General features: G+C 33.4%; 1 protein-coding gene and 1 long non-coding RNA gene across 3 annotated transcripts; one reads left to right on the plus strand and one right to left on the minus strand.

Moving 5' to 3' along the window:
* The first annotated feature begins 985 nt into the window (after positions 1 to 985).
* LOC128016125 (OX-2 membrane glycoprotein) lies at positions 986 to 15,145 on the plus strand. Of its 2 annotated transcripts, XM_052600542.1 has the most exons (8): positions 1,008 to 1,176; positions 1,655 to 1,718; positions 2,184 to 2,259; positions 3,213 to 3,545; positions 4,263 to 4,592; positions 9,735 to 10,016; positions 10,134 to 10,239; positions 14,510 to 15,145. In XM_052600542.1, the coding sequence occupies exons 2-7, from the start codon at positions 1,680 to 1,682 to the stop codon at positions 10,220 to 10,222; spliced, it is 1,149 nt and encodes a 382-aa protein (XP_052456502.1). In that variant the 5' UTR covers positions 1,008 to 1,176; positions 1,655 to 1,679; the 3' UTR covers positions 10,223 to 10,239; positions 14,510 to 15,145. The 2 variants fall into 2 exon arrangements, with proteins under 2 accessions (XP_052456512.1, XP_052456502.1); XM_052600552.1 differs by lacking the exon at positions 1,655 to 1,718 and having other exon boundaries at positions 986 to 1,176.
* On the minus strand, positions 10,463 to 12,940 carry LOC128016154 (uncharacterized). Its single transcript, XR_008184081.1, has 3 exons — positions 12,769 to 12,940; positions 11,342 to 11,457; positions 10,463 to 11,198 (listed from the first exon to the last, which is right to left on the minus strand). It is a non-coding gene; the product is annotated as an uncharacterized LOC128016154 (long non-coding RNA).
* Positions 15,146 to 15,277: the final 132 nt, after the last annotated feature.

Here is a 15,277-nt window from a genome sequence, read left to right on the forward strand (position 1 = left end):
GGTATAGGCTACTTTTGGTATGTAAGACGTAACCTTAACTAAAAATAAAATAAAGTTTTATTCCCAAAATACTTTTTTTTATTTTATTTTTTTATTTTTTGGCAAAACCTAAAACTATGGATCTTGACAAAGTCATTTGAATACATTTTCTGAAGTGGAATGTTTCATTAATGCAGAATAGTTACAGTGAAATGCATCTGAACAGAAATTACATTCAACACTTTTTAAACCTGGAAACATGCCACAATATAATGACCGTTGTAACAGTGAGACAGAATTATTGCAGTTTTAGGTTGTGAATGATGACAAATGAAGTTTACAGTATTGGCTGTTAAATTATTATATAACAAAATATCAACAATTTAAATGACAGTGAATTTACTAAATATATATACCTACCTGCAAAACTACAGTATACTATGAAAAGATTTTATTTTAGGCACTTGTGTCAGGATGCTTTCAAAATAAATAGCTTTAACTTATTTAATGTTTATCATTTAGCCTATAATAATAATAATAACAATAATAGTGTTAGAGGCCTTTTTTATTTTGATAATTGTATAATAAATAAAAAAGAAAACATGCATTGAATACAAAAAAAAGATTAAAGAAGCTAGTGTTAGTTTCTTTTCTTTTCTTTTTTTTTAAAGAAAAGAAAAAAGAAAACAAACTGTTAGTAAATTAACAGAGTGCAAGTCTAAAAGGGGAATGTTTTGTTGTTGTTGTTGTTGTTTTAAGAATAGAATTAGAATAGAGAGTGTTAGAGTTAAAGCGTCAAATAAAGATGGAAGAGTTGTGTATTTAGGCGATTAGTATCAAAGTATATACAGTTTTAATTGGGTCAGGCTGGCATTTCCTCCCAAAAGAGAGAGAGAGAGAGAGAGAGAGAGAGAGAGAGAGAGAGAGATTTGTTTTTGTAGATTTTGAATACAGAATTCTCCCACCACTAGATGTCGCTGTTTCCTCAGTTTAGTAATTGCACGCTTTCACACGCTGAACGCTGGGCCTCTCTAAACACTGATTGCTATGCTTAACACGACTGCATGCCCGAACTTCCTTACTTCCTCTTCCATTCGTATCCCGAATATCCCACATGCCAGAATAACGCTGAGCCACTGGATTTGCCAACGCCTGTGTTTTTTTACAATACTGATGAACACAGCCATGCATTGCTGGGTAAGTCGCTTAGTTTTTGCCACCATTTAATTTTCTTCTTAAATTCCAGAAATAATTTTCCATATTTTCTTAATCGACTAATTTCAAATGTTACTAGTTAAAGTAGACCCGAAATGTACTGAATTACACAAGGTCTTTCATGCCTATGTATTCATTTCTATAAATTACTTTAGTTGTGAAACTTTTAGTTTTTTTTTTTCATTAAGCTTCATTAAACATATTTTGCGAAGACTTTATATTCAGAAAAATATTTTCCAATCTGGATTACAGATTAACAAATATAATTACGTAATATATTTTTCAACAAGATCATGATTTATATACCGTCATTCGAATCATTACACAATACAACACGTTTATTTTATTTTTTTATAATAGTCAGTAGTATAATAGTTCAGCAGCACACAGAACAAAAACTTCTTTATTGTTCGATATTAAAGCTATTTTATTAATATTTGTAATATCTTTTATTACAAAGCAATGGCTGTTGAGGAGCTGAACTGATGTTGTGTGCACTGTCTGCTCTTTACAAATCGTTGGCTGTAAGTAACTTGAATTCTCTGACTTCGTTAGTGCTGTAGATTTTTTAGACCTTTCACACAATGTAGCAGTGCTCATGCGGGTGGTACTGCCTTGGGTTTTCATTGTAATGAACTACACCAGTGCTTCTCAAACCTCTCCATGAAGTACCCCCAGCACTGCACCTTCTGTGTGTCTCCTACGTATATCTGACACACCAACTTCAGGTCTTGAGGTCTCCATTAATGAGCTGATGAATTGAATCAGGTGCGACAGATGAGGGAGACACAAAATGTGCAGGGCTGGGGGTACTCCAGGACAGGTTTGAGAACCACTGAACTATGTATGCCATTGTTTACGTAGTAGAGCCTGTTTTACTGCACATGACTAGATAGGATTCTGGAAAGCTGTACGGTAAAACACTGTTTGTCTTGCTTGAATGTTTGCTTGGCCCATTTTATTGACCAACACTGAAAATGATCTTGCAGGTCAAGATGTGTGGATCTATCTCTGCAATATCTCTGCAAGTGTGGGTGACCCTGTTGTTGCTCTCTCGACTACAAGGTGACTGTTTGGTTTCCTTTCTCAGCATTAGAATGTCTAAGATCTAGAGCAGAATGTGGTTCAATGACACATAAGAGTGTCCACGATAAAGAAAAGGACAAATCTTAAAAGAAATATAGCAGATGGTTCTTTGTAATTATTATATTTATTTATTTTCTTTTTTAATATGGTTTAATGCCATTTTCCAGAAGGGATAACATTAGTTTGACCATTAAATGTAATAACTAGTTTTTTTTTCTCACAATTCTGAGAAAAATAAAAATGTTAGAATTGCAAGATCTAAACTTTTCAGACTTTTTTGCACCCAATTCTGAGTCTACTTTAAACAAATCTGAGGTTATATCTTATATCTCTGAATCTCTTATCTTATGTCTTATATGTCTATCTGTGTTATGAATTTACCTCTCGCAATTCCGCAGAATATGTTTCTGAGAAGGAAATAAAGTCAGAATTATGATATATAATCGATTGGTTTTATTATTATTATCATGTTGCAGAAACAAGCTTTTATGTCTGCATTATGACAAATTTGCTGTTTTATGTTTTTAGTGGTTGTGCCACATGACTTTTATCAGGCAGACAAGTTAATTAATAAACTATATATATATATATATATATATATATATATATATATATATATATATATATATATATATATATATATATATAAGAATAAGAAGTGAAGCATTTTTATTCTATTCTTTATTTATTTTTATTTTTTTGTCAAGAACTCCTTTTTTATGTTGATTTATTTTTATCTTCTGATATTATGATAACAGGACTGTTGTACCACTCTGACATTTTATACTGTACACTCCCTAAAAATAGCTAAATAAAGTTCAGTTAAAACACAAAAATGTTAAATCTAAAATGCATATTTCAAAAATGATTTGAGTTAGAAGTATTTGTTGTCTACCATTTGAAATGATCTCAGATTTGTCAATATGTTCTAGGTAGGGTCCTTGCACCACCTCATCTGCAGGCGATGGCTGGACTTCCCTTCATGCTGGCCTGTAATATTACCTTGAAGACAGGAGAGGAACTAAAACAAGTACTTTGGTTAGACATGGCAAATAAAACTATACTACACTATCAGCCTGATAAGAATGACAATGTCAGCAAAGTGGATGGAGTCGAGCTTTTGCAGGAACCCACAGGTCAGCAGGCTCACACCAGCGTGATCACCATCAGAAGAGCCACGCCAGCCAGCGAGGGCTGCTACCAGTGTGTTTTTGATGTGTATCCATCCGGACAGCAGAGAGGAAGGACGTGTCTTTCACTTACAGGTGGGGCTTGGTAAAAAATACCCACAGGATATTTCTGTGCTCTTGGTATTTTTCACAGCTTTTGATTTGAAAATATGAATTTAGTAGTTAATATTAGTCATCAAAGAGACTGCAAAAATGTAGCATAGGAAGTGCTATTTTTTTAGACCTACACTAAGATGGTTTGATGATGTTATTAGTGGTTATGACCTTGCTAGTGGTTATAACATTGACGATTGGTTATAAATAGTGCCCCAAAAGGAAGTGGTGAGAACCACCATCCTGCCTGACCTATTTTACTTAAAAAAAAAATAACTGACAACAATTTATCACAAAAAACCACACGACTCTACATCTGATAGAATCTGCCATTGGGTTTGTGATAAGTTTCTTTTTATCAGCCTAAGTTAGCGGTGAAAACAAGTGAAGGCAGTGAATGTATGCCAATATATAGTGTTGCACATTTTCCAAATATTAACCTAATCATAGTCTGTTCATAGTCATGAAAATTCTTTCATGTCTTACCAGGCCTGTGTGAATTTCTTTCTCGTGTGGAACATGAGAGAAAATATTTTAAGAAATGTCTCCATACAGTGTCACCAAGTCAGTGGACACCAAAACTTTTACCAGCATTCTGAGTAAACGATGACATGATTTTCATTTTTGGGTAAACATTCTTACCTAATGGTTAAAGAGCATGTAAAATCTCTTCACTTCTCTTTTTTGTATTCCTTTCAGGAATGGTGGAAATGATGGACAATAGAACAGTTGTGAGTGGAAACCCTGTTACTCTTTCGTGCAAGTATACTCTCAGTAAGCAAGTTCGGCAGGTTTTATGGAAAAAGACAGCTGAGCAAGGGGACACCACCACTGTTGCTTCTTATGTCAAGAATGACAAACCCATCATTGAGACCCCTTTCAAGGGTCGGATCATTCTAAACCCATCACTTGGGCAAACCAAGCTCTCCATACAGCAGACTCAGACAGAGGATGAGGGCTGTTACACCTGCGAGTTTCACACGTATCCAGATGGCATTAAGAGCAAGACCGCTTGTCTGTCCGTTTATGGTAAGTTTAAATGGCAGTAATGGCAGAGCTTATAGACATCTGCATTTGCTTTAAAATGAAGGATATGTATTATGAATGGTCTCTAATATGTTTGGCAAAAAATCAAGGAAACTCCAAAACAGCTGTTAGTATTTAATAAACCTCAAAACCTTGTTTATTTGGTTCTGGTGTGATTTATATTAGGATTGAATTGATATGAAACTGGAATGTCTCCTCTGAGATATATATATATATATATATATATATATATATATATATATATATATATATATATATATAAGGCGTATTTGTAACAGTGATAGTGGAGGTGAGGAAGAGAGAAAGTATTTGTAAAACATACAAACACCTCAAAAATTAAATTAACCCCCCCCCCACCCCCCAAAAAAAAGGATGCGCAACAAACTGACCAAAATTAGCATTGTTCAACATGCACCCTCAGACCCCCGTGATGAAGTGAGTCAGTTACTGAGAGAGCTAAAGAGAACTAGGACGGAAGTCATTATGGACTGCTTATGTGACCCTGGACCACAAAACCTTAAATGTCACTTATACATCATCTGAAACCTGAATAAATAACCTTTGCACTGATGTATCAGTGGGGGAAATTTACAAATTATCTTTATGGAACATGATCTTTACTTAATATCCTAATGATTTTTGGCATGAAAGAAAAATCTATAATTTTGACTCATTCAATGTTTTTTTTTTTTTTTTGGCTATTGCTAGAAAATATACCCCAGCGATTTTAAGACTGTTGTTTTGGTCCAGGGTAACACACATGATACTTTTATTTGTAGTACTATTTGGGTAAATGACATCATTTTAATTTTTTGGTTCAACTGTTAGTTTAATTTGAGGGATTTCTTCCTTGTTCACTCTGAAAATACACTTATGTTTCTACAGCAACATCTATTGTTGTGGCATTTCCTGTTTCAATGAAGTTCCGGTGCAGTGTTGCAATAAATGACAAGAGAGATGATAAAATGTGCTATATTCTTTCTCATGCAACTGTTTTGCAATGGTGATATTAGCGTCAAGATTTTCTGCTGAAAACATCCCTTTTATTTCAAAGTGAATTCTTCTTAGGGAGGAAGTTCACAATCAGTCAAAGTTGACACTGGTTATAATGCCTGTCTGTGACTGTAGTTTAGGGGATAGATTGGGATGAGGGCCAGTGTGATTACTGCCTTTCTGTTCCTCTGGAACAGAGCTCCATTGTGTTTGCTTTCCCTCTGTTGATATTCCCCAAACAGTCTGGCTGTTGTCGCCAAAAAGCTCACACAGTCACAAAAGTGGACAGAGCCTCACTCTCCCCTCGTCTTGGTGTGATTTGTCTCTTTATCTTTTATCTGACTTATGTCACAGTGTCCCTCTTTGATGGAGTCTGCCGCAGACATGACCAACGTCTGACGGCTGTAATCAGCATAACAACACAAGTGCCTTCTTTTGTCTTCTGAATGAAGATGCCACTTACAATACAACAAAGAAAAGTTCTACATGACCAGTACAGTATTTGTAATGGAGATATACAAAGTTCACATATGTGGCACACTGTGGACTGTTGTGAGGGTTCCCAGCTGAACCTTATCTTAGCAACCAAAAGTCCACAAGATATTTCTTAAAAAAGGAAGTAAAAGGTTTAATTAGGACTGTAAATTCAGTGTGTTAATTTACTGCCATTACCGGTGGAATTTGCAGATAAAAGTTTGAATGCATCTGCAAAATAAAAATGTACTTAGATATGGTACAAGAAAAAATTAAAAGACATGGTCCTCACTTGTCAGCAAGCTAAAGTGAAATTATAAGTGCTAGTTTAGTATCATTAAGATAATATAGTATTTATTAATATATATATATTCTCTTTTTATTTCTGAAGTTGTGCTGATTTATTTTAAATCAGTTTTTGTCGTTTTTAATAGTTTTTTTATGTCTAAATATAGTTTTTATTTATTTTCAGTTTTCATTTTAGTTATTTCAGTACGTTGTTAAACTAATTGAAAATGAGAAACGTTGCTTTGGCAGTTAGCTTATATTTAGGGATATGCCGGTATCAAATTTTCCTGTATACGGTATTATCATGGTATGGTCATAATACAGTATAACAGGTTAAATAACTTTTTTCTTATAACAAAAATAAAAAGTTATAAAAAAATTAAGTTCATGTTAGCTCATTAAATAACACAGCTGCAACTTTAGATTTAAACGTGTTATTATATATTGGAATTCCTAAGTCCTAAGATTAATTAATGTTTAGAATTTGTCATTGGCAGTTTAACTAATGAATTAACTAATGTTAACTAATTTAATTAACAATAAAAAAAAAAAACACTTTCAAACAATATCTAGGTTATGTTGTAGTCCAGATTAAAATGGAAGAAAAGTTTGAAAATAAATGGCTATTAAGTCAAAAACTTAAGTATTTGATCTGAATGGCTATTTAAATGTGTTTTAGTAAGTAGTGCAGCTGCTTTATTTATGGGGTTTCCAGGCAGCATTTTCTGCAGTTTAGCGCCATCTGCTGTCAGAGAGTGAATGTGCTTTCATTCAGCGTGTCTCTCACGTGTTCCCCCATGTGCTTCTCATGCGCTCGTTTACATCAGGGTGCACAAGTGTCTTTCAAGAAGCATACAGATGTGTTTTGCATTTGGACTAGTTGATGGGAATAATATTCTTAAAATGCATTCCAAATTCTGAATAATTTGTAATATATAATCACTCAAGGTATTTAGAAGTGCCCATGATAACAATATCATGCATATTCATTACCGTGATATATCGGATTACCGAATAGGCTACCGGCACATGTCTAGTTAATAAATAAATATATATATATATATATATATATATATATATATATATATATATATATATATATATATTATAAGCTAACTGCTAACGGCCGCATATTGTTAGTAAAGTAGTTGATAAGTTAAGAGTAAGAAATATAGAATATAGTCATGCAGATTAAGGCCTTAATTTGTGCTTTATATGTATTACTATACAGCCAATATGGTAATACTATGCATGTTAATTAGCACCTAATTAATAGTGAGCATTGGTCCCTAAACTAACTAAATAAATAATTCTGCAATTTATTATATTTTAAGTTAAAATTAAGTTTATTCGTGAGTACCGGTAATATGTGGGTGTTATTTACCCTAGCCCACATTTGCTTAATTATATTCAAGCTTTTATATTCAAGATATTTCACCTTTTATAATGTCTATTATAGTTCCATGGTATTTTAGATACATTGATTTGGGGGCTTTTCCCAGCAAATATACTGATATTTGATTTAATGTGATAATTTAAGTGTCATATCGTGAATTGCTTAACTGATTTACAGTCACATTTTTTTTTATTATACTTCATTCATTTAAAAACAAATGCAACCACAGCATTTAACATGAATGAAAAGGAGCAGAAAGAAGTAAAAAACTTACAATGTCTGCCCCCTATTAGCACAAAATCATTTACAGTTCCAGTGCATTTAAGCTGTCTCATGCAGCCGTCTCTTCTCTTTCTCTAAGACATCAAAACACAAAATAATAAAGTTAATCTTCGACTCCACAGTATTATATTTCTGCAACAGTGATAATTTAACATACTTCTTAAACACATAAATGGACTTTGAAGTTTTCATTTTTACAACCAAGTCTGTTCCACAAACTGACTCCCTTGATTGTGACACATTTTTCCTTTACAGCCGATTGGAACCTGGGTTTTGTAAAAACCTCAGTACCTTTTAGTTCATATCTGCTTTTCCTCTTGGTGAATCTGCTTTGCAAATTGTTCGGTAAACTTTCCAGATGAGCTTTATACATGGTTTTTAAAAGGATATACTCTACTAATTCATACAATTTCAGAGTTTTTAGTTGTATGAATAAATAATTAGTTGGATCTCTGTATCCACTTCCACTGATAACTCTAATCGCTCTTTTCTGTAAGAGTAAAATTGGATTGATGTATGTTTTACAGGCACTTCCCCACACTTCAATACAATAAGTCAGATATGGAATAATCAATGAGTTATACAACAAAAACAATGCTTTCTTATTTAGCGAATCTTTAACTTTATGCAGCACACCTATTATTTGGGACACCTTTACTTTAATATTATCAATATGTGATTTCCATGTCAAATGTTCGTCAATTATAATACCTAGAAACTTAATCTCATGAGTTCTTCCAATTTCTAATCCATTAATATACAATGACGTTTCAACTTTTTTTTTTTTTTTTTTTTTTTTTAACTACAAAATATCATAAATTTAGTTTTACTAATATTTAGGGACAATCTTTTGGCATTGAACCATTTCATAATTTTCTGAAATTCATTCTCTACAATATGTAGGACATCTATTATATTTTTTCCTGAATAGAACAAAGTGGTGTCATCCGCAGACAGAATGCACCTAAGTAACAGACACAATGTCATTTACATATAGAAGAAAAAGTATAGGTCCTAAGACCGATCCTTGTGGTACCCCACAAGTTATGTTACTATTATTATACTTTATGTTGTCAATTTCAACAAACTGACTTCTGTTTTTTAAATAGCTGGTAACCCATTGGTGTGCAACACCTCTGATCCCATATTTATATAATTTATGCAACAATATCTTGTGGTCCAGCGTATCAAACTCTTTTTGAAGATCCACAAAGATGCTTACTAAATAGTGCTTTGTATCTATAGCATTGGTAATTTCTTCAGTTAGTTCCATAATTGCTGTAGCAGTTGAGTGATTAGGACGAAACCCATATTGGCTGTTACTTAAAATATTAAATTCATTTAGAAATGTATTCAGTCTGATCGCAAATAACTTCTCCAGAATTTTAGAGAACTGTGGAAGTAATGATATTGGTCTATAATTAGAAAATTCAGATTTATTTCCTTTTTTGAACAGTGGACTTTGGCTATTTTCATGCAGTCTGGAAATATCCCTGAAGTAAATGACAAATGACAGATATAGGTAAAGGGCTCAGTAATTACATCTATAATTAGCTTTATCAATTCCATATTCATATCAGTATATTCATTAGATTTTTTACAGTCACATTTAAAAATCTTCACTCTGTTAAAAAGAATATAATTTTAAATTCTTATATAATTACATAATGAACTTCTTGTCATTTTCCTAGTCCTACCCGAACCTGAGGCCAGTTATGTCACCGTATCAGAGGGCATTGTTGAGGCAAACTGCTCAGCTGTATCACGTCCTCCAGCAAATATCTCCTGGAACATGGAGGGTCAAAATCAAACACTGGGCCCTGCTGTCACATCATATTACCAGCTAGGGGACGGCACCACAATGGTGGTCCGTTCCATTCAAATGCAGGCTGAGCTACTGGACGATAAACTTGTGAAGTGTGAAGTTCTTCACCAAGGCCTTGAGTCTGCAATTTATGTGTTTCTGAATAAATGTGAGTGAAACATACTCAACTTGATCTTTTTGTACTGTTATGCCTTGATGGTGTTGTTTGTAGAATGTTGGGAATATTTGATTTCTTTAATGTTGTTTTTTTTTTTTTTTTTTGCAGATAGGAACATCCATGTCATTCTCATCTCAGCCAGCTGTGTGGTCCTTGTGCTGCTCGTATGTCTGTGTATCTGCCTGAAGAGGTGTTAACTTTACCTGCTGAGATGGTCAGTACCACCAAAAAAATGTCTGTCCACTTTAAAATTGTGTTTCGCATTACTTTAATGCTTAATCCTGGGGCATATTACATTTTTATAATAATTTACAAAGTCAATAGAGTTTAAATAATGGCTTTCCTCAGTTTTCAGTATAAGGGTATACACATGAAAGAATGTAGCTGTTTGTATGCAAGGAAAAGTAAGGAAGAAGAAAAAGGTTACTTTGGGTGAAACTAGGTTGTCATTTGACACTAATTGAATAAATGATAATACATGTAGTAAATCTAGCTTTTCATTTATAGTTGGGGACAGAAGTATGTCAGGTCACCACATTAAATGTAAAAACACAGATTAAATTTCCACATTTGAAATATCGTCATAGACACATAAACCAAATCTAGTCTGTACAAATACATTTGCTCTTATATCATGTACATGTAGAAACCCATCAGTACATGTTGATATTATATAACTATATATAAAATATACACATGTATTTAAAAATATATATTACAAAAACATATATAAACATACAGATTTCCATATGTTATTTTAAAGAAGTTGCATACAATAAAAAAATCATCATATACATATTAAAATATATACATATACACATTTTGCAATGAGGATTTTATATTTATTGTAAACTAACTCATCTACCCTGTGAATGTACAAATGAATAAAATCATTATATATGTGACAATTTTTCAAAACTGAGATTTATACATCATCTGAAAGCTAAATAAATAAGCATTCCACTGATGTATGGTTTATTAGGATTAGACAATATTTGGCCGGGATACAGCTATTTGAAAATCTGGAATCTGAGCAGGGACGGACTGGGATTAAAAAAACCCTGGATTTTCTTCCAAACAGGCCCACCGCGACTACAAACAGTCACTACTATCACACAATGTTACAGCAATCCTGCATTCACGGCAAATAACATCACAAAACCCATGGTGACTCTGCTGACAAAAACAATAGAAAACATAACAGAAATTTGAATTATTTCCACTACAAATACCACTACAAACCATCAACTTTAACCGTTAAAACAATTAAAGGGTTAGTTCACCCAGATAGCAAAATTATGTAATTAATAACTTACCCTAATGTTGTTTCAAACCCGTAAGACCTCCGTTTATCTTTGGAATACAGTTTAAGATATTTTAGATTTAGTCCGAGAGCTCTCAGTCCCTCCATTGAAGCTGTGTGTAGGGTATACTGTCCATGTCCAGAAAGGTAAGAAAAACATCATCAAAGTAGTCCATGTGACATCAGAGGGTCAGTTAGAATATTTTGAAGCATCGAAAATACATTTTGGTCCAGAAATGGTAAAAACTATGACTTCATTCAGCATTGTCTTCTCTTCCATGTCTGTTGTGAGAGAGTTCAAAACAAAGCAGTCTGGATATCCAGACTGCTTTTATAATTTTGCTATCTGGGTGAACTTAAAATAATGGTATCCTGTAGTGTGTTTTGGGACATATAACATTAGGTTTAGTGGTTTTAACAAAATCCACCACAGGAAGGCGACCAATTAACAGTAGAGACCAGGCACTATCATAGTTTCCTTTAAAACCAATACAATTTCATTATAACCAGTAAAACCATTACAAATCATGTGATAGTTTCAATTTTTTTTATTTTCAGTAGGGGATTAAAATGTATTATTGTATGAACTAAAATACTTGAAATCTATAGATTTCTATAGAATCTACAGTAGAAACTTGAAACAACAGAATTCTTGAGTATATTTACGTCACATAAGCAAAAATAGATTGGATTAGCGCCCCCTTTTGTTGGCTGTGAACGTCCCTTTATCTGACACTTTTACTTTGATGGAGAATCAGTCAGGTCAACGGTCATTCTGGACTTCTCCAGAACATCAGATGGTCAGTACGCCCCTGAGTCTGAGCGTGCAAAAAATAAATAAATAAAATATTCTTAATACTGTGAAAATTGCCTTTGAAGTTGTCCAAATGAATTCAGCAATGCATATTACTAATCAAATATTATGTTTTTATATATTTATGATAGGAAATTTACAAAATATCTTCATGGAACATGATCTTTACTTAATATCTTAAAGATTCTTGGCATTAAAGAAAAATCTTTAATTTTCACCCATACAATGTGTTTTTTTTTTTTTTTTTTTTTGGCTATTGCTAAAAAATATACTCCAGTGACTTAAGACTGGTTTCATGGTCCAGAGTCACAAATTGCCTTGTACAGTATATGGCAACATCACTCTTGATATAGGCCACATGTTATATTACATTTCCATATAGAAATTATTATAATTATGCAAATAGTTAGTTAAATATACCTATAATAATATAAAATGTAAATACTTTACACATTTAGATTTTTAGTTGTGATATATTGTGCTTCACCCTTTTAAAGTTAAAGACTTCACTGTTGTAAATAAATACCCCAGAACCCTTTTAGAGAGGAGATGATAAAAACAGCTACTGGAAAAATGTATAGCCGGAAACTGAGAGAGAGAGAGACGCGCCAGAATGACTCACTAACCTCTCACTTCACACGATCTATCTTCTTTATTCAAGCCTTTCTTCCTGCTTCAATCTCTTCCACTTTCCTCTCTTAGAATCTGCTGGTCACCCGAGAGGGTCAAAAAAGCATTTCATATTTGTTTAAACTGAGGCAGCTAGATCTGCACAAGAGGCCTCGGACAGTGAAGAAAAAGAAAGTGTCTCAGGCCACACAAACGGGAAGTGAAATCATTCTGTTCACGTTGTGTTCATTGAGTCGTCCTCTTAATGCTCTTTACGGCATTAAACACATGACTTCTAATCGGTGAAGTGGTCTGAAATTCCTTATGCTCAGGCCTGATTTCTGCTTTGAATTGTGTTGCATCAGGAAATTGCACTTAATTGTCTTGGTGTCCCAAAAAAAAAAAAAAAAGTATGATTTATAGTGAAACCATAGCCAAGGGTGAAGTATGTTTTTACAGAGCCCCGTTTATGTGCTGAGCCACAAGAAGTCTAAGGTGTCACCACTTCCTGTCTCTTACAGGAAGCCCATCTTATACCATGACAGTTTAATATTTAAAATACTTCTAGAGTGTCAAGGAACAAAAATTATGAGCGAAACTGGAAATAAATGGAACAAGAAAAAAACAAGAAAAAAAAGGGAAGGGACATTATTTTATTCATTAGGATTGTTTAAAATGTTTCATGTTTAAGACACAGAATGGAGTAAAAGTGATGTCTACAGAACTATTTGGCCGTTGTATTTTGAGATTTAATAGATCATAAAGATTTTTTTTTCCTTTGCAATAACAAGCTCAGATGAATTGTTCACAATAAGACATGTAATGTGCTTGAATAAAAAATTATGTTATTATTGACTTTTAAGCCCTTTAGCCCCTCAGAAAGGCATGCTACATTCAATTTGACCCAAAGCTGTGTCGCTGTTCCTTAAATGTTGAGGGTCACTGTTGTCTGAAGTTCAAAGAGGAGGATAAGTTCCCCATTTGAGCCGGTTTCCTCCCATTATTTTTCTCCCTCTTTATGTAAACACGTATTAATCCAAAACTGTTTCTTATCTCAGTGTATTTTGGAGAGCTGTTCATTTTCTTTTTTCTCTGAACAGTGGAAACATTGTGGCTTTGTGGTGTTTGTCAAAATGCAGCTCTGTGTGCGAGCGCTAAACCTCTGGCTCAGTCAGTTTGAGTTGGACTATTTGTAGGTAGTAATAGACTATTTGTAGGAACTAGTTGAGTTGAGAATTTACTAAACAATTATTATGCTTTAAAGAAATATTTTAACTGTATAACAGACCAGTATTAAACTGGAATATTTGTTACAAATCCATATTTTCATATTGGAAGCACCATAGGAACATGGGCAAATGGTCACATATTTTTGAACAAAATGAGTGAAATTATTTTAAATTCACCATCATGCTTTAAAAGTATGTGATATTATGATAAAAGACTAACTAACTTCCATGTTACCCATTATTATTAGCGTTCTTTGGAGACATGAAGGTGTATCACAAAGCAGAAATGAGTCAGTTTCAGTATTGATGTAATCTCTTGAGGGACAGGAAAAAATCCTCGACTGGAATAATAAAGGAACATTGTTCACTGTTCAACCAAGCCTTGTTGATAACACAACTCAAGATGGAGAACATTAAGTAAAACATTAGCTGTAGGGGTTGGAGGACTAGATTGAACACTTTTTGTTGTTGAAGAAGGCTTTTGCTTCTTAATTCTAGGACGTTAACATTTTCCTTTTTCTTCCTTCAGGCTGACTGAAATGAAAGTTAATGCTGCTGTGTCCAGATGTTCTCCCTGACCAAACAACGGTGTTCCCTCTGTCTGAGTCACAGACAAATCTGAGTCAACGTCTTCTAATATAACTGATATTCAGTGTAACAGTATCAAAACAAACATTTAATCACTACACTAAATGCCTTATTTATTATAGATGGTAGATTTTAGTAAAGCAGTTTTTCTAGTGACTCATTCTCATTAAAGTATCGTAAATCTAAGCAGACTTATCTGAAAGCTGACATTCTGTAACCACAGAGAGGTCAGTGGCCAGAAAAAAGAAAAAAAAAGTTATTGTTAGCTTTACTGATGTTTTGATGTGTGTAATAAAATAACAAAGTTTTATCAGGGGAAGCACTCTTTTAGACATGAGCAGCTAAATGGCCTTTGGTGCCAAGTCATTGTCTTGATGTTTGGATTAAAGTGATTCAATTATTACAAACATTTTCCCTCTAGAGGGAAGTACACTCATAGCTTAAAACATTTAGTCCATCTGTGTCATTCTGAAGTGAGGCGGTTTCATCCCCCTTCTACACCTCCTTGTGTTTTATGTGTTTTGTATGAAGTTTTCTGAAACCTCTCAAATAATAAAGGAGAAATAAACTTTGTTAATCAGACTTTGTGACATTGTCAGGTATACAATGAAAAAAAGAAGATAATGTTAAAAGATAAACATAAGGGGAGTCAGAGGTATGTGTTTCCATTCACCCACTTATGGATATTCTAATAATAATAATAACACAA

This window comes from Carassius gibelio, chromosome A1, assembly GCF_023724105.1.
Source record: "Carassius gibelio isolate Cgi1373 ecotype wild population from Czech Republic chromosome A1, carGib1.2-hapl.c, whole genome shotgun sequence".
Classification (NCBI taxonomy): domain Eukaryota; kingdom Metazoa; phylum Chordata; class Actinopteri; order Cypriniformes; family Cyprinidae; genus Carassius; species Carassius gibelio.

What these genes read in the sequence shown, in the direction of transcription:
- LOC128016125 (XM_052600552.1), top strand. Translation starts at nt 1,027, where the DNA reads ATGCTTAACACGACTGCATGCCCGAACTTCCTTACTTCCTCTTCCATT. An exon ending in ACACAGCCATGCATTGCTGG is followed by an intron (nt 1,177 to 2,183) that starts GTAAGTCGCTTA and finishes ATGATCTTGCAG; the next exon opens with GTCAAGATGTGTGGATCTAT. An exon ending in CGCTTGTCTGTCCGTTTATG is followed by an intron (nt 4,593 to 9,734) that starts GTAAGTTTAAAT and finishes TCATTTTCCTAG; the next exon opens with TCCTACCCGAACCTGAGGCC.